The 19886-nt window shown below is 49.4% G+C and overlaps 1 protein-coding gene across 2 annotated transcripts in view; it reads right to left on the bottom strand.

The window, feature by feature from the left end:
- LOC145850536 (C-terminal-binding protein 2) overlaps positions 1-3778 on the bottom strand; it is a 283476-nt gene extending 279698 nt beyond the window's left edge. For both annotated transcript variants that reach the window (XM_082978774.1, XM_082978775.1), the window contains exon 1: positions 3239-3778. In XM_082978774.1, the coding sequence (XP_082834900.1) occupies positions 3239-3296 (58 nt within the window). In that variant the 5' untranslated portion in view covers positions 3297-3778. The remainder of the gene's footprint in view (positions 1-3238) is intronic.
- Between the last annotated feature and the right edge of the window lie 16108 nt (positions 3779-19886).

The raw sequence follows: 19886 nt of genomic DNA, 5'->3' as shown, positions 1-19886 counted from the left end.
CTGAAGCTGCAACATCATTTCAGTCATTTAGTTTCTGACTGAAAAGTTTTTCTTTACCGAAATCCTTAATGTGTTTCAGAAAAACATTCCCTATTCCCTATTCCCTCAACCCTCGCTCTCTTTACGTGGAATATGTAAGCATCGAATACAAGTGACCAATAGGGCCTGAGCTATAGCCTATCGTAGCCTATCAAATGAGTTAGAACAAACTCCCAACACAGTAACGTCGACGGCTAAATTGGATGTGGAGGACGTGAAAAAGAAACGGGAAACGGGTGAATGTTTCCCGGTTGCTCAGGAGGGAAAGGGGAAGTCGTAGAAACTACAGGAGATCCAGAGAAAGGTATCAAACGGGTAGATTACAATAGGATTATTATGCCTGACCATCTGGAACAGTGTAAACAACACTAAATAAAGAAGTGTACTAGAGAGTCTGCTCTAACGGAAAACAAAAGAAGAAATATAAAGCCTTTATTACAGCAGACTGAAAACAGTTATATTAGTGAATTGCGGTTTATTTATTGTTCAGGCTAATTATTCAAAGCTCCTTATGTTATTACATTTTTAAACTAAAATGCTTGATTGTATTTCAAAGCATGAATGTCTCGTATGCTGTGTGATGGCATGAATTAATGATTGATTGATTGATTGATTGATGCAGTAGCCTAAATATTGAAATATAGGCCTAACAAAGTTACGGTATTAAGACTAGACAGGATGTGGCCTTAGGCCTACAGCTCCATGATGGTTATACAAGGCTGCTACACTAAGTCTACTAATGATAATGACATGATGGTTATACAAGGCTGCTACACTAAGTCTACTAATGATAATGACATGGTGGTTATACAAGGCTGCTACACTAAGTCTACTAATGATAATGACATGGTGGTTATACAAGGCTGCTACACTAAGTCTACTAATGATAATGACATGGTGGTTATACAAGGCTGCTACACTAAGTCTACTAACGATAATGACATGGTGGTTAAACAAGGCTGCTACACTAAGTCTACTAATGATAATGACATGGTGGTTATACAAGGCTGCTACACTAAGTCTACTAATGATAATGACATGGTGGTTATTCAAGGCTGCTACACTAAGTCTACTAATGATAATGACATGGTGGTTAAACAAGGCTGCTACACTAAGTCTACTAATGATAATGACATGGTGGTTACACTAAGTCTACTAACGATAATGACATGAATTATTATAATATTTGTAATAATAACAATAAGAAGGGGATCCAGATAAAGGAGGAAACAGGAGCCAGAGCTGTGTGCATATTATGTGTGACAAACAGGTGCTGTTAGATTACAGTATGATTATTCTGCCTGTTTGGAACAGTGTAAACAACACTAAATCAGTTATCAGTTATACCAGTATCTTCTAATGGAAAAAACTAATGGTAAAGCCTTTATTATCAAATCAAATGTATTTATAAAGCCCTTCTTACATCAGCTGATATCTCAAAGTGCTGTATAGAAACCCAGCCTAAAACCCCAAACAGCAAGCAATGCAGGTGTAGAAGCACGGTGGCTAGGAAAAACTCCCTAGAAAGGCCAGAACCTAGGAAGAAACCTAGAGAGGAACCAGGCTATGAGGGGTGGCCAGTCCTCTTCTGGCTGTGCCGGGTGGAGATTTTAACAGCACATGGCCAAGATGTTCAAACGTTCATAGATGACCAGCAGGGTCAGATAACAATAATCACAGTTGTCGATTTGATTTGATTTGAATTTGATTTGATAAAGCCTTTATTACAGCACAGCAAAAGATTAAAAACAGCCAAATCAGTGAAATTGCTTTATACAACATTTTTGCCATTGCATGAGGCTTGGTGCTGATGGAATCACTAGGCTGTTAAACAGTCAACCAGGCAACAGAAGCAGGATCTGTCTTATTGCTGTAGATATACATGGATCATTTATAAAGCCAGGCACATTTAAATTAGGCTATTGATTATAAACCTAATTAAGATAGAGTTTAATCTCTGCTCAATTTTCTTAGACAATTAGGCTAAGCCCTATCAGCATGTGACTAGTATTACTAGAGAACGTTTGGTTACGTAATTATTACCCCAGAACGTCCGTTATTCCAGAGGACGATTCGGACGGGATTAGGTTTTTTTTCCCCCCAAACTGCCCCTTGTAATTATTTTACTTTTCTCCCCCCTGTAAATTGACAGTTATGACGGAAATCTGGAGGGTTTTTTTTCTAGGAGTGAAGATATTTCAACAAGTCCAGATGATAACATGGCTACACTGATAAATCCAGCTTGGTTCTCATGTTTCTAAACCAAACCATGTTCGGTATAGTGTCATCATTATATTTTTAGCGACCCGCAGTAGACGTCCTTAAATCCCCACCGACTACATGGGTTCAGCCCTAAACAGCTGTGATTCTAACGACCAACCAAACACTCTGACAACTGACAGGGTCTGATTCAAAAGGCTGAATACACACACACACACACACACACACACTCTCTCTCTCTCTCTCTCTCTCTCTCTCTCTCTCTCTCTCTCTCTACTACCATTAAGTCAGTGTTACGACTACCATAGGTTAAGGTTAACCTCCAGATAAATGTTGAGAGGTTAACCTCCAGATAAATGTTGAGAGGTTAACCTCCAGATAAATGTTGAGAGGTTAAGGTTAACATCCTGATTAATGTTGAGAGGTTAACAGCCAGATAAATGTTGAGAGGTTAACCTCCAGATAAATGTTGAGAGGTTAAGGTTAACATCCTGATTAATGTTGAGAGGTTAACATCCAGATAAATGTTGAGAGGTTAACATCCAGATAAATGTTGAGAGGTTAACCTCCAGATAAATGTTGAGAGGTTAAGGTTAACATCCTGATTAATGTTGAGAGGTTAACAGCCAGATAAATGTTGAGAGGTTAACATCCAGATAAATGTTGAGAGCTTAACATCCAGATAAATGTTGAGAGGTTAACCTCCAGATAAATGTTGAGAGGTTAACCTCCAGATTAATGTTGAGAGGTTAAGGTTAACATCCAGATAAATGTTGACAGATTAAGGTTAACATTTCATACTTGAATCGCTGACATGTGCCGCAGGCCAGGAGAAGATTCTAGCAGTTTATAGTCATTGATTATCAATAGGTCTTTGGTTGATACCAGTGGGAATGGTGGGGAGTTAGAGAAACAGAGAGAGAGAGAGATAGAGAGAGATTGCGGAAGGAGAGTGATGGAGACAGAGATCCTTCCTTACCTTCACAGATCCTGTCTAGTCTCTGTCTCTTCACTTTGTGTTTGTCTGTCAGAGCCATGTCTGTGCGTCTGTCTGTCTGTCTGTTATCACGGAGGCCCTCTCCTCCTCTGCCAGTGATGGGTGGCACGGGGGCCCTCTCCTCCTCTGCCAGTGATGGGTGGCACGGGGGCCCTCTCCTCCTCTGCCAGTGATGGGTGGCCCTCTCCTCCTCTGCCAGTGATGGGTGGCACGGGGGCCCTCTCCTCCTCTGCCAGTGATGGGTGGCACGGGGGCCCTCTCTTCCTCTGCCAGTGATGGATGGCACGGAGGCCCTCTCCTCCTCTGCCAGTGATGGGTGGCACGGGGGCCCTCTCCTCCTCTGCCAGTGATGGGTGGCACGGGGGCCCTCTCCTCCTCTGCCAGTGATGGGTGGCACGGGGGCCCTCTCCTCCTCTGCCAGTGATGGGTGGCACCGCAGCCAGAAAGACACAGGGATGGGGGAACCTAGCTACTGTAGCACATGGTTAACATTCCTCCCCGGGGGCATACCGCCTCGACACACACCTGCAACACAACACAACACAGACACACACACTGGGTTAAACACACTGTCTTGAAACACAACACACACTCTGGGTTAAACACACTGTCTTGAAACACCTGCAAATTAATTAGAGACGCCATGATACCAGTATCGCAATATTTTGTCCGTGGGAAAAACAATTTACTCCTTTAATAACCTGCTGTATGTAAAATACTGTGTGTTATAGCTTGGAAAATAAATAAATCAATGTGAATCTGGATGACAACATAACGATGTTTGTTTCCAACATTAAGGATGTTTTCATAAAAAGTTGAATCCATTTTGTGTTTTGTTTCATTTTCCAGGATACTAATGAATATCATCATACTGGTATCATCACAGACCAAGAAGCAACACACAGCAGATCAGAAACATGGAGCTCTTTCTACATCAACCCTGTGTGGCAGTACGAAGGAGCTAGCTCTACCTCAACCCTGTGTGGCAGTACGAAGGAGCTAGCTCTACCTCAAACCTGTGTGGCAGTACGAAGGAGCTAGCTCTACCTCAACCCTGTGTGGCAGTACGAAGGACAAAGCTCTACCTCAACCCTGTGTGGCAGTACGAAGGAGCTAGCTCTACCTCAACCCTGTGTGGCAGTACGAAGGAGCTAGCTGACACAATGTGTTTTAACTCTACCTAAACCCTGTGTGGCAGTACGAAGGAGCTAGCTCTACCTCAACCCTGTGTGGCAGTACGAAGGAGTTAGCTGATACAACGCGTTTGAACTCTACCTCAACCCTGTGTGGCAGTATGAAGGAGCTAGCTCTACCTCAACCCTGTGTGGCAGTATGAAGGAGCTAGCTCTACCTCAACCCTGTGTGGCAGTACGAAGGAGCTAGCTCTACCTCAAACCTGTGTGGCAGTACGAATGAGCTAGCTCTAACACAACCCTGTGTGGCAGTACAAAGGTGCTAGATCTACCTCAACCCTGTGTGACAGTACGAAGGAGCTAGCTCTACCTCAACCCTGTGTGGCAGTACGAAGGAGCTGGCGGATACAATGTGTTTTAACTCTACATCAACCCTGTGTGGCAGTACGAAGGAGCTAGCTCTACCTCAACCCTGTGTGGCAGTACGAAGGAGCTCGCTGATACAATGTGTTTTAACTCTACCTCAACCCTGTGTGGCAGTACGAAGGAGCTAGCTGATACAATGTGTTTTAACTCTACCTCAACCCTGTGTGGAAGTACGAAGGACCTAGCTCTACCTCAACCCTGTGTGGCAGTACGAAGGAGCTAGCTCTACCTCAACCCTGTGTGGCAGTACGAAGGAGCTAGCTCTACCTCAACCCTGCGTGGCAGTACGAAGGAGCTAGCTCTACCTCAACCTGTGTGGCAGTACGAAGGAGCTAGCTGACACAATGTGTTTTAACTCTACCTCAACCCTGTGTGGCAGTACGAAGGAGCTAGCTGACACAATGTGTTTTAACTCTACCTCAACCCTGTGTGGCAGTACGAAGGAGCTAGCTCTACCTCAACCCTGTGTGGCAGTACGAAGGAGCTAGCTCTACCTCAACCCTGTGTGGCAGTACGAAGGAGCTAGCTCTACCTCAACCCTGTGTGGCAGTACGAAGGACAAAGCTCTACCTCAACCCTGTGTGGCAGTACGAAGGAGCTAGCTCTACCTCAACCCTGTGTGGCAGTACGAAGGAGCTAGCTGACACAATGTGTTTTAACTCTACCTAAACCCTGTGTGGCAGTACGAAGGAGCTAGCTCTACCTCAACCCTGTGTGGCAGTACGAAGGAGTTAGCTGATACAACGCGTTTGAACTCTACCTCAACCCTGTGTGGCAGTATGAAGGAGCTAGCTCTACCTCAACCCTGTGTGGCAGTATGAAGGAGCTAGCTCTACCTCAACCCTGTGTGGCAGTACGAAGGAGCTAGCTCTACCTCAAACCTGTGTGGCAGTACGAATGAGCTAGCTCTAACACAACCCTGTGTGGCAGTACAAAGGTGCTAGATCTACCTCAACCCTGTGTGACAGTACGAAGGAGCTAGCTCTACCTCAACCCTGTGTGGCAGTACGAAGGAGCTGGCGGATACAATGTGTTTTAACTCTACATCAACCCTGTGTGGCAGTACGAAGGAGCTAGCTCTACCTCAACCCTGTGTGGCAGTACGAAGGAGCTCGCTGATACAATGTGTTTTAACTCTACCTCAACCCTGTGTGGCAGTACGAAGGAGCTAGCTGATACAATGTGTTTTAACTCTACCTCAACCCTGTGTGGAAGTACGAAGGACCTAGCTCTACCTCAACCCTGTGTGGCAGTACGAAGGAGCTAGCTCTACCTCAACCCTGTGTGGCAGTACGAAGGAGCTAGCTCTACCTCAACCCTGCGTGGCAGTACGAAGGAGCTAGCTCTACCTCAACCTGTGTGGCAGTACGAAGGAGCTAGCTGACACAATGTGTTTTAACTCTACCTCAACCCTGTGTGGCAGTACGAAGGAGCTAGCTGACACAATGTGTTTTAACTCTACCTCAACCCTGTGTGGCAGTACGAAGGAGCTAGCTCTACCTCAACCCTGTGTGGCAGTACGAAGGAGCTAGCTCTACCTCAACCCTGTGTGGCAGTACGAAGGAGCTAGCTCTACCTCAACCCTGTGTGGCAGTACGAAGGAGCTAGCTGACACAATGTGTTTTAACTCTACCTCAACCCTGTGTGGCAGTACGAAAGAGCTAGCTCTACCTCAACCCTGTGTGGCAGTACGAAGGAGCTAGCTGACACAATGTGTTTTAACTCTACCTCAACCCTGTGTGGCAGTACGAAGGAGCTAGCTCTACCTCAACCCTGTGTGGCAGTACGAAGCAGTTAGCTGATACAAGGCGTTTGAACTCTACCTCGACCCTGTGTGGCAGTATGAAGGAGCTAGCTCTACCTCAACCCTGTGTGGCAGTACGAAGGAGCTAGCTCTACCTCAACCCTGTGTGGCAGTACGAAGGAGCTAGCTCTACCTCAACCCTGTGTGGCAGTACGAATGAGCTAGCTCTACCTCAACCCTGTGTGGCAGTACGAAGGTGCTAGCTCTACCTCAACCCTGTGTGGCAGTATGAAGGAGCTAGCTCTACCTCAACCCTGTGTGGCAGTACGAAGGTGCTAGCTCTACCTCAACCCTGTGTGGCAGTACGAAAGAGCTAGCTCTACCTCAACCCTGTGTGGCAGTACGAAGGAGCTGGCTGATACAATGTGTTTTAACTCTACCTAAACCCTGTGTGGCAGTACGAAGGAGCTAGCTGATACAATGTGTTTTAACTCTACATCAATCCTCTGTGACAGTACGCAGGAGCTAGCTCTACCTCAACCCTGTGTGGCAGTACGAAGGAGCTAGCTCTAACTCAACCCTGTGTGGCAGTACGAAGGAGCTAGCTCTACTTCAACCCTGTGTGGCTGTACGAAGTACCTAGCTCTACCTCAACCCTGTGTGGCAGTACGAAGGACCTAGCTCTACCTCAACCCTGTGTGGCAGTACGAAGGAGCTAGCTCTACCTCAACCTTGTGTGGCAGTACGAAGGAGCTAGCTCTACCTCAACCCTGTGTGGCAGTACGAAGGAGCTAGCTGACACAATGTGTTTTAACTCTACCTCAACCCTGTGTGGCAGTACGAAGGAGCTAGCTCTACCTCAACCCTGTGTGGCAGTACGAAGCAGTTAGCTGATACAAGGCGTTTGAACTCTACCTCGACCCTGTGTGGCAGTATGAAGGAGCTAGCTCTACCTCAACCCTGTGTGGCAGTACGAAGGAGCTAGCTCTACCTCAACCCTGTGTGGCAGTACGAAGGAGCTAGCTCTAACTCAACCCTGTGTGGCAGTACGAATGAGCTAGCTCTACCTCAACCCTGTGTGGCAGTACGAAGGTGCTAGCTCTACCTCAACCCTGTGTGACAGTACGAAAGAGCTAGCTCTACCTCAACCCTGTGTGGCAGTACGAAGGAGCTAGCTCTACCTCAACCCTGTGTGGCAGTATGAATGAGCTAGCTCTACCTCAACCCTGTGTGGCAGTACGAAGGAGCTAGCTCTACCTCAACCCTGTGTGGCAGTACGAAGGAGCTAGCTCTACCTCAACCCTGCGTGGCAGTACGAAGGAGCTAGCTCTACCTCAACCTGTGTGGCAGTATTAAGGAGCTAGCTAACACAATGTGTTTTAACTCTACCTCAACCCTGTGTGGCAGTACGAAGGAGCTAGCTCTACCTGAACCCTGTGTGGCAGTACGAAGGAGCTAGCTCTACCTCAACCCTGTGTGGCAGTACGAAGGAGCTAGCTGACACAATGTGTTTTAACTCTACCTCAACCCTGTGTGGCAGTACGAAGGAGCTAGCTCTACCTCAATCATGTGTGGCAGTACGAAGGAGTTAGCTGATACAACATGTTTTAACTCTACCTCAACCCTGTGTGGCAGTACGAAGGAGCTAGGTCTACCTCAACCCTGTGTGGCAGTACGAAGGAGCTAGCTCTACCTCAACCATGTGTGGCAGTACGAAGGTGCTAGCTCTACCTCAACCCTGTGTGGCAGTACGAAGGAGCTAGCTCTACCTCAACTCTGTGTGGCAGTACGAAGGAACTGGCTGATACAATGTGTTTTAACTCCACCTAAACCCTGTGTGGCAGTACGAAGGAGCTAGCTGATACAATGTGTTTTAACTCTACATCAATCCTGTGTGGCAGTACGAAGGAGCTAGCTCTACTTCAACCATGTGTGGCTGTACGAAGGACCTAGCTCTACCTCAACCCTGTGTGGCAGTACGAAGGACCTAGCTCTACCTCAACCCTGTGTGGCAGTACGAAGGAGCTAGCTCTAACTCAACCTTGTGTGGCAGTACGAAGGAGCTAGCTCTACCTCAACCCTGTGTGGCAGTACGAAGGAGCTAGCTGACACAATGTGTTTTAACTCTACCTCAACCCTGTGTGGCAGTACGAAGGAGCTAGCTCTACCTCAACCCTGTGTGGCAGTACGAAGGAGTTAGCTGATACAACGCGTTTGAACTCTACCTCAACCCTGTGTGGCAGTATGAAGGAGCTAGCTCTACCTCAACCCTGAGTGGCAGTACGAAGGAGCTAGCTCTACCTCAACCCTGTGTGGCAGTACGAAGGAGCTAGCTCTACCTCAACCCTGTGTGGCAGTACGAATGAGCTAGCTCTACCTCAACCCTGTGTGGCAGTACGAAGGTGCTAGCTCTACCTCAACCCTGTGTGGCAGTACGAAGGAGTTAGCTGATACAACGCGTTTGAACACTACCTCAACCCTGTGTGGCAGTACGAAGGAGCTAGCTGACACAATGTGTTTTAACTCTACCTCAACCCTGTGTGGCAGTACGAAGGAGCTAGCTCTACCTCAACCCTGTGTGGCAGTACGAAGGAGCTAGCTCTACCTCAACCCTGTGTGGCAGTACGAAGGAGCTAGCTGACACAATGTGTTTTAACTCTACCTCAACCCTGTGTGGCAGTACGAAGGAGCTAGCTCTACCTCAACCCTGTGTGGCAGTACGAAGGAGTTAGCTGATACAACGCGTTTGAACTCTACCTCAACCCTGTGTGGCAGTATGAAGGAGCTACCTCAACCCTGTGTGACAGTACGAAGGAGCTAGCTCTACCACAACCCTGTGTGGCAGTACGAAGGAGCTTGCTCTACCTCAACCCTGTGTGGCAGTACGAAGGAGCTAGCTCTACCTCAACCCTGTGTGGCAGTACGAATGAGCTAGCTCTACCTCAACCCTGTGTGGCAGTACGAAGGTGCTAGCTCTACCTCAACCCTGTGTGACAGTACGAAAGAGCTAGCTCTACCTCAACCCTGTGTGGCAGTACGAAGGAGCTAGCTCTACCTCAACCCTGTGTGGCAGTACGAAGGAGCTAGCTCTACCTCAACCCTGTGTGGCAGTACGAAGGAGCTAGCTCTACCTCAACCCTGTGTGGCAGAACGAATGAGCTAGCTCTACCTCAACCCTGTGTGACAGTACGAAGGTGCTAGCTCTACCTCAACCCTGTGTGACAGTACGAAAGAGCTAGCTCTACCTCAACCCTGTGTGGCAGTACGAAGGAGCTAGCTCTACCTCAACCCTGTGTGGCAGTATGAAGGAGCTAGCTCTACCTCAACCCTGTGTGGCAGTACGAAGGAGCTAGCTCTACCTCAACCCTGTGTGGCAGTACGAAGGAGCTAGCTCTACCTCAACCCTGCGTGGCAGTACGAAGGAGCTAGCTCTACCTCAACCTGTGTGGCAGTACGAAGGAGCTAGCTGACACAATGTGTTTTAACTCTACCTCAACCCTGTGTGGCAGTACGAAGGAGCAAGCTGACACAATGAGTTTTAACTCTACCTCAACCCTGTGTGGCAGTACGAAGGAGCTAGCTCTTTCTCAACCCTGTGAGGCAGTACGAAGGAGCTAGCTCTACCTCAACCCTGTGTGGCAGTACGAAGGAGCTAGCTGACACAATGTGTTTTAACTCTACCTCAACCCTGTGTGGCAGTACGAAGGAGCTAGCTCTACCTCAATCATGTGTGGCAGTACGAAGGAGTTAGCTGATACAACGTGTTTTAACTCTACCTCAACCCTGTGTGGCAGTACGAAGGAGCTAGCTCTACCTCAACCCTGTGTGGCAGTACGAAGGAGCTAGCTCTACCTCAACCCTGTGTGGCAGTACGAAGGTGCTAGCTCTACCTCAACCCTGTGTGGCAGTACGAAGGAGCTAGCTCTACCTCAACCCTGTGTGGCAGTACGAAGGAGCTGGCTGATACAATGTGTTTTAACTCTACCTAAACCCTGTGTGGCAGTACGAAGGAGCTAGCTGATACAATGTGTTTTAACTCCACATCAAACCTGTGTGGCAGTACGAAGGAGCTAGCTCTACCTCAACCCTGTGTGGCAGTACGAAGGAGCTAGCTCTACCTCAACCCTGTGTGGCAGTACGAAGGAGCTAGCTCTACTTCAACACTGTGTGGCTGTACGAAGGACCTAGCTCTACCTCAACCCTGTGTGGCAGTACGAAGGACCTAGCTCTACCTCAACCCTGTGTGGCAGTACGAATGAGCTAGCTCTACCTCATCCCTGTGTGGCGGTACGAAGGAGCTAGCTGACACAATGTGTTTTAACTCTACCTCAACACTGTGTGGCAGTACGAAGGAGCTAGCTCTACCTCAACCCTGTGTGGCAGTACGAAGGAGTTAGCTGATACAACGCGTTTGAACTCTACCTCAACCCTGTGTGGCAGTATGAAGGAGCTAGCTCTACCTCAACCCTGTGTGGCAGTACGAAGGAGCTAGCTCTACCTCAACCCTGTGTGGCAGTACGAAGGAGCTAGCTCTACCTCAACCCTGTGTGGCAGTACGAATGAGCTAGCTCTACCTCAACCCTGTGTGGCAGTACGAAGGTGAAAGCTCTACCTCAACCCTGTGTGACAGTACGAAAGAACTAGCTCTACCTCAACCCTGTGTGGCAGTATGAAGGAGCTAGCACTACCTCAACCCTGTGTGGCAGTATGAAGGAGCTAGCTCTACGTCAACCCTGTGTGGCAGTACGAAGGAGCTAGCTCTACCTCAACCCTGTGTGGCAGTACGAAGGAGCTAGCTCTACCTCAACCCTGCGTGGCAGTACGAAGGAGCTAGCTCTACCTCAACCTGTGTGGCAGTACGAAGGAGCTAGCTGACACAATGTGTTTTAACTCTACCTCAACCCTGTGTGGCAGTACGAAGGAGCTAGCTGACACAATGTGTTTTAACTCTACCTCAACCCTGTGTGGCAGTACGAAGGAGCTAGCTCTACCTCAACCCTGTGTGGCAGTACGAAGGAGCTAGCTCTACCTCAACCCTGTGTGGCAGTACGAAGGAGCTAGCTGACACAATGTGTTTTAACTCTACCTCAACCCTGTGTGGCAGTACGAAGGAGCTAGCTCTACCTCAACCCTGTGTGGCAGTACGAAGGAGTTAGCTGATACAACGCGTTTGAACTCTACCTCAACCCTGTGTGGCAGTATGAAGGAGCTACCTCAACCCTGTGTGACAATACGAAGGAGCTAGCTCTACCTCAACCCTGTGTGGCAGTACGAAGGAGCTTGCTCTACCTCAACCCTGTGTGGCAGTACGAAGGAGCTTGCTCTACCTCAACTCTGTGTGGCAGTACGAAGGAGCTAGCTCCACCTCAACCCTGTGTGGCAGTACGAAGGAGCAAGCTCTACCTCAACCCTGTGTGGCAGTACGAAGGAGCTAGCTCTACCTCAACCCTGTGTGGCAGTACGAAGGAGCTAGCTCTACCTCAACCCTGTGTGGCAGTACGAAGGAGCTAGATCTACCTCAACCCTGTGTGGCAGTACGAAGGAGCTGGCAGATACAATGTGTTTTAACTCTACATCAACCCTGTGCGGCAGTACGAAGGAGCTAGCTCTACCTCAACCCTGTGTGGCAGTACGAAAGAGCTGGCTGATACAATGTGTTTTAACTCTACCTCAACCCTTTGTGGCAGTACGAAGGAGCTAGCTGATACAATGTGTTTTAACTCTACCTCAACCCAGTGTGGCAGTACGAAGGAGCTAGCTGATACAATGTGTTTTAACTCTACCTCAACCCTGTGTAGCAGTACAAAGGAGCTAGCTGATACAATGTGTTTTGTATTAGCCATAGCTGATACAATGTGTTCTAACTCTACATCAACCCTGTGTGGCAGTACAAAGGAGCTAGCTCTACCTCAACCCTGTGTGGCAGTACGAACGAGCTAGATCTACCTCAACCCTGTGTGGCAGTACGAAGGAGCTAGCTCTACCTCAACCCTGTGTGGCAGTACGAAGGAGCTAGCTCTACCTCAACCCTGTGTGGCAGTATGAAGGACCTAGCTCTACCTCAACCCTGCGTGGCAGTACGAAGGAGCTAGCTCTACCTCAACCCTGTGTGGCAGTACGAAGGAGATAGCTGACACAATGTGTTTTAACTCTACCTCAACCCTGTGTGGCAGTACGAAGGAGCTAGCTCTACCTCAACCCTGCGTGGCAGTACGAAGGAGCTAGCTCTACCTCAACCCTGTGTGGCAGTACGAAGGAGATAGCTGACACAATGTGTTTTAACTCTACCTCAACCCTGTGTGGCAGTACGAAGGAGCTAGCTGACACAATGTGTTTTAACTCTACCTCAACCCTGTGTGGCAGTACGAAGGAGCTAGCTCTACCTCAAACCTGTTTGGCAGTACGAAGGAGCTAGCTGACACAATGTGTTTTAACTCTACCTCAACCCTGTGTGGCAGTACGAAGGAGCTAGCTCTACCTCAATCATGTGTGGCAGTACGAAGGAGTTAGCTGATACAACGTGTTTTAACTCTACCTCAACCCTGTGTGGCAGTACGAAGGAGCTAGCTCTACCTCAACCCTGTGCGGCAGTACGAAGGAGCTAGCTCTACCTCAACCCTGAGTGGCAGTACGAAGGAGCTAGCTCTACCTCAACCCTGTGTGGCAGTACGAAGGAGCTAGCTCTACCTCAACCCTGTGTGGCAGTACGAATGAGCTAGCTCTACCTCAACCCTGTGTGGCAGTACGAAGGTGCTAGCTCTACCTCAACCCTGTGTGGCAGTACGAAGGAGTTAGCTGATACAACGCGTTTGAACACTACCTCAACCCTGTGTGGCAGTACGAAGGAGCTAGCTGACACAATGTGTTTTAACTCTACCTCAACCCTGTGTGGCAGTACGAAGGAGCTAGCTCTACCTCAACCCTGTGTGGCAGTACGAAGGAGCTAGCTCTACCTCAACCCTGTGTGGCAGTACGAAGGAGCTAGCTGACACAATGTGTTTTAACTCTACCTCAACCCTGTGTGGCAGTACGAAGGAGCTAGCTCTACCTCAACCCTGTGTGGCAGTACGAAGGAGTTAGCTGATACAACGCGTTTGAACTCTACCTCAACCCTGTGTGGCAGTATGAAGGAGCTACCTCAACCCTGTGTGACAGTACGAAGGAGCTAGCTCTACCTCAACCCTGTGTGGCAGTACGAAGGAGCTTGCTCTACCTCAACCCTGTGTGGCAGTACGAAGGAGCTAGCTCTACCTCAACCCTGTGTGGCAGTACGAATGAGCTAGCTCTACCTCAACCCTGTGTGGCAGTACGAAGGTGCTAGCTCTACCTCAACCCTGTGTGACAGTACGAAAGAGCTAGCTCTACCTCAACCCTGTGTGGCAGTACGAAGGAGCTAGCTCTACCTCAACCCTGTGTGGCAGTACGAAGGAGCTAGCTCTACCTCAACCCTGTGTGGCAGTACGAAGGAGCTAGCTCTACCTCAACCCTGTGTGGCAGAACGAATGAGCTAGCTCTACCTCAACCCTGTGTGACAGTACGAAGGTGCTAGCTCTACCTCAACCCTGTGTGACAGTACGAAAGAGCTAGCTCTACCTCAACCCTGTGTGGCAGTACGAAGGAGCTAGCTCTACCTCAACCCTGTGTGGCAGTATGAAGGAGCTAGCTCTACCTCAACCCTGTGTGGCAGTACGAAGGAGCTAGCTCTACCTCAACCCTGTGTGGCAGTACGAAGGAGCTAGCTCTACCTCAACCCTGCGTGGCAGTACGAAGGAGCTAGCTCTACCTCAACCTGTGTGGCAGTACGAAGGAGCTAGCTGACACAATGTGTTTTAACTCTACCTCAACCCTGTGTGGCAGTACGAAGGAGCAAGCTGACACAATGAGTTTTAACTCTACCTCAACCCTGTGTGGCAGTACGAAGGAGCTAGCTCTTTCTCAACCCTGTGAGGCAGTACGAAGGAGCTAGCTCTACCTCAACCCTGTGTGGCAGTACGAAGGAGCTAGCTGACACAATGTGTTTTAACTCTACCTCAACCCTGTGTGGCAGTACGAAGGAGCTAGCTCTACCTCAATCATGTGTGGCAGTACGAAGGAGTTAGCTGATACAACGTGTTTTAACTCTACCTCAACCCTGTGTGGCAGTACGAAGGAGCTAGCTCTACCTCAACCCTGTGTGGCAGTACGAAGGAGCTAGCTCTACCTCAACCCTGTGTGGCAGTACGAAGGTGCTAGCTCTACCTCAACCCTGTGTGGCAGTACGAAGGAGCTAGCTCTACCTCAACCCTGTGTGGCAGTACGAAGGAGCTGGCTGATACAATGTGTTTTAACTCTACCTAAACCCTGTGTGGCAGTACGAAGGAGCTAGCTGATACAATGTGTTTTAACTCCACATCAAACCTGTGTGGCAGTACGAAGGAGCTAGCTCTACCTCAACCCTGTGTGGCAGTACGAAGGAGCTAGCTCTACTTCAACACTGTGTGGCTGTACGAAGGACCTAGCTCTACCTCAACCCTGTGTGGCAGTACGAAGGACCTAGCTCTACCTCAACCCTGTGTGGCAGTACGAATGAGCTAGCTCTACCTCATCCCTGTGTGGCGGTACGAAGGAGCTAGCTGACACAATGTGTTTTAACTCTACCTCAACACTGTGTGGCAGTACGAAGGAGCTAGCTCTACCTCAACCCTGTGTGGCAGTACGAAGGAGTTAGCTGATACAACGCGTTTGAACTCTACCTCAACCCTGTGTGGCAGTATGAAGGAGCTAGCTCTACCTCAACCCTGTGTGGCAGTACGAAGGAGCTAGCTCTACCTCAACCCTGTGTGGCAGTACGAAGGAGCTAGCTCTACCTCAACCCTGTGTGGCAGTACGAATGAGCTAGCTCTACCTCAACCCTGTGTGGCAGTACGAAGGTGAAAGCTCTACCTCAACCCTGTGTGACAGTACGAAAGAACTAGCTCTACCTCAACCCTGTGTGGCAGTATGAAGGAGCTAGCTCTACGTCAACCCTGTGTGGCAGTACGAAGGAGCTAGCTCTACCTCAACCCTGTGTGGCAGTACGAAGGAGCTAGCTCTACCTCAACCCTGCGTGGCAGTACGAAGGAGCTAGCTCTACCTCAACCTGTGTGGCAGTACGAAGGAGCTAGCTGACACAATGTGTTTTAACTCTACCTCAACCCTGTGTGGCAGTACGAAGGAGCTAGCTGACACAATGTGTTTTAACTCTACCTCAACCCTGTGTGGCAGTACGAAGGAGCTAGCTCTACCTCAACCCTGTGTGGCAGTACGAAGGAGCTAGCTCTACCTCAACCCTGTGTGGCAGTACGAAGGAGCTAGCTGACACAATGTGTTTTAACTCTACCTCAACCCTGTGTGGCAGTACGAAGGAGCTAGCTCTACCTCAACCCTGTGTGGCAGTACGAAGGAGTTAGCTGATACAACGCGTTTGAACTCTACCTCAACCCTGTGTGGCAGTATGAAGGAGCTACCTCAACCCTGTGTGACAATACGAAGGAGCTAGCTCTACCTCAACCCTGTGTGGCAGTACGAAGGAGCTTGCTCTACCTCAACCCTGTGTGGCAGTACGAAGGAGCTTGCTCTACCTCAACTCTGTGTGGCAGTACGAAGGAGCTAGCTCCACCTCAACCCTGTGTGGCAGTACGAAGGAGCAAGCTCTACCTCAACCCTGTGTGGCAGTACGAAGGAGCTAGCTCTACCTCAACCCTGTGTGGCAGTACGAAGGAGCTAGCTCTACCTCAACCCTGTGTGGCAGTACGAAGGAGCTAGATCTACCTCAACCCTGTGTGGCAGTACGAAGGAGCTGGCAGATACAATGTGTTTTAACTCTACATCAACCCTGTGCGGCAGTACGAAGGAGCTAGCTCTACCTCAACCCTGTGTGGCAGTACGAAAGAGCTGGCTGATACAATGTGTTTTAACTCTACCTCAACCCTTTGTGGCAGTACGAAGGAGCTAGCTGATACAATGTGTTTTAACTCTACCTCAACCCAGTGTGGCAGTACGAAGGAGCTAGCTGATACAATGTGTTTTAACTCTACCTCAACCCTGTGTAGCAGTACAAAGGAGCTAGCTGATACAATGTGTTTTGTATTAGCCATAGCTGATACAATGTGTTCTAACTCTACATCAACCCTGTGTGGCAGTACAAAGGAGCTAGCTCTACCTCAACCCTGTGTGGCAGTACGAACGAGCTAGATCTACCTCAACCCTGTGTGGCAGTACGAAGGAGCTAGCTCTACCTCAACCCTGTGTGGCAGTACGAAGGAGCTAGCTCTACCTCAACCCTGTGTGGCAGTATGAAGGACCTAGCTCTACCTCAACCCTGCGTGGCAGTACGAAGGAGCTAGCTCTACCTCAACCCTGTGTGGCAGTACGAAGGAGATAGCTGACACAATGTGTTTTAACTCTACCTCAACCCTGTGTGGCAGTACGAAGGAGCTAGCTCTACCTCAACCCTGCGTGGCAGTACGAAGGAGCTAGCTCTACCTCAACCCTGTGTGGCAGTACGAAGGAGATAGCTGACACAATGTGTTTTAACTCTACCTCAACCCTGTGTGGCAGTACGAAGGAGCTAGCTGACACAATGTGTTTTAACTCTACCTCAACCCTGTGTGGCAGTACGAAGGAGCTAGCTCTACCTCAAACCTGTTTGGCAGTACGAAGGAGCTAGCTGACACAATGTGTTTTAACTCTACCTCAACCCTGTGTGGCAGTACGAAGGAGCTAGCTCTACCTCAATCATGTGTGGCAGTACGAAGGAGTTAGCTGATACAACGTGTTTTAACTCTACCTCAACCCTGTGTGGCAGTACGAAGGAGCTAGCTCTACCTCAACCCTGTGCGGCAGTACGAAGGAGCTAGCTCTACCTCAACCCTGAGTGGCAGTACGAAGGAGCTAGCTCTACCTCAACCCTGTGTGGCAGTACGAAGGAGCTAGCTCTACCTCAACCCTGTGTGGCAGTACGAATGAGCTAGCTCTACCTCAACCCTGTGTGGCAGTACGAAGGTGCTAGCTCTACCTCAACCCTGTGTGGCAGTACGAAGGAGTTAGCTGATACAACGCGTTTGAACACTACCTCAACCCTGTGTGGCAGTACGAAGGAGCTAGCTGACACAATGTGTTTTAACTCTACCTCAACCCTGTGTGGCAGTACGAAGGAGCTAGCTCTACCTCAACCCTGTGTGGCAGTACGAAGGAGCTAGCTCTACCTCAACCCTGTGTGGCAGTACGAAGGAGCTAGCTGACACAATGTGTTTTAACTCTACCTCAACCCTGTGTGGCAGTACGAAGGAGCTAGCTCTACCTCAACCCTGTGTGGCAGTACGAAGGAGTTAGCTGATACAACGCGTTTGAACTCTACCTCAACCCTGTGTGGCAGTATGAAGGAGCTACCTCAACCCTGTGTGACAGTACGAAGGAGCTAGCTCTACCTCAACCCTGTGTGGCAGTACGAAGGAGCTTGCTCTACCTCAACCCTGTGTGGCAGTACGAAGGAGCTAGCTCTACCTCAACCCTGTGTGGCAGTACGAATGAGCTAGCTCTACCTCAACCCTGTGTGGCAGTACGAAGGTGCTAGCTCTACCTCAACCCTGTGTGACAGTACGAAAGAGCTAGCTCTACCTCAACCCTGTGTGGCAGTACGAAGGAGCTAGCTCTACCTCAACCCTGTGTGGCAGTACGAAGGAGCTAGCTCTACCTCAACCCTGTGTGGCAGTACGAAGGAGCTAGCTCTACCTCAACCCTGTGTGGCAGAACGAATGAGCTAGCTCTACCTCAACCCTGTGTGACAGTACGAAGGTGCTAGCTCTACCTCAACCCTGTGTGACAGTACGAAAGAGCTAGCTCTACCTCAACCCTGTGTGGCAGTACGAAGGAGCTAGCTCTACCTCAACCCTGTGTGGCAGTATGAAGGAGCTAGCTCTACCTCAACCCTGTGTGGCAGTACGAAGGAGCTAGCTCTACCTCAACCCTGTGTGGCAGTACGAAGGAGCTAGCTCTACCTCAACCCTGCGTGGCAGTACGAAGGAGCTAGCTCTACCTCAACCTGTGTGGCAGTACGAAGGAGCTAGCTGACACAATGTGTTTTAACTCTACCTCAACCCTGTGTGGCAGTACGAAGGAGCAAGCTGACACAATGAGTTTTAACTCTACCTCAACCCTGTGTGGCAGTACGAAGGAGCTAGCTCTTTCTCAACCCTGTGAGGCAGTACGAAGGAGCTAGCTCTACCTCAACCCTGTGTGGCAGTACGAAGGAGCTAGCTGACACAATGTGTTTTAACTCTACCTCAACCCTGTGTGGCAGTACGAAGGAGCTAGCTCTACCTCAATCATGTGTGGCAGTACGAAGGAGTTAGCTGATACAACGTGTTTTAACTCTACCTCAACCCTGTGTGGCAGTACGAAGGAGCTAGCTCTACCTCAACCCTGTGTGGCAGTACGAAGGAGCTAGCTCTACCTCAACCCTGTGTGGCAGTACGAAGGTGCTAGCTCTACCTCAACCCTGTGTGGCAGTACGAAGGAGCTAGCTCTACCTCAACCCTGTGTGGCAGTACGAAGGAGCTGGCTGATACAATGTGTTTTAACTCTACCTAAACCCTGTGTGGCAGTACGAAGGAGCTAGCTGATACAATGTGTTTTAACTCCACATCAAACCTGTGTGGCAGTACGAAGGAGCTAGCTCTACCTCAACCCTGTGTGGCAGTACGAAGGAGCTAGCTCTACTTCAACACTGTGTGGCTGTACGAAGGACCTAGCTCTACCTCAACCCTGTGTGGCAGTACGAAGGACCTAGCTCTACCTCAACCCTGTGTGGCAGTACGAATGAGCTAGCTCTACCTCATCCCTGTGTGGCGGTACGAAGGAGCTAGCTGACACAATGTGTTTTAACTCTACCTCAACACTGTGTGGCAGTACGAAGGAGCTAGCTCTACCTCAACCCTGTGTGGCAGTACGAAGGAGTTAGCTGATACAACGCGTTTGAACTCTACCTCAACCCTGTGTGGCAGTATGAAGGAGCTAGCTCTACCTCAACCCTGTGTGGCAGTACGAAGGAGCTAGCTCTACCTCAACCCTGTGTGGCAGTACGAAGGAGCTAGCTCTACCTCAACCCTGTGTGGCAGTACGAATGAGCTAGCTCTACCTCAACCCTGTGTGGCAGTACGAAGGTGAAAGCTCTACCTCAACCCTGTGTGACAGTACGAAAGAACTAGCTCTACCTCAACCCTGTGTGGCAGTATGAAGGAGCTAGCTCTACCTCAACCCTGTGTGGCAGTATGAAGGAGCTAGCTCTACGTCAACCCTGTGTGGCAGT

This window comes from Salmo salar, chromosome 01, assembly GCF_965601325.2.
Source record: "Salmo salar chromosome 01, fSalSal1, whole genome shotgun sequence".
Lineage (NCBI taxonomy): Eukaryota > Metazoa > Chordata > Actinopteri > Salmoniformes > Salmonidae > Salmo > Salmo salar.
The sequence above is the reverse complement of the archived record's forward strand: the minus strand, read 5'-3'. Positions and strand labels throughout refer to the sequence as shown.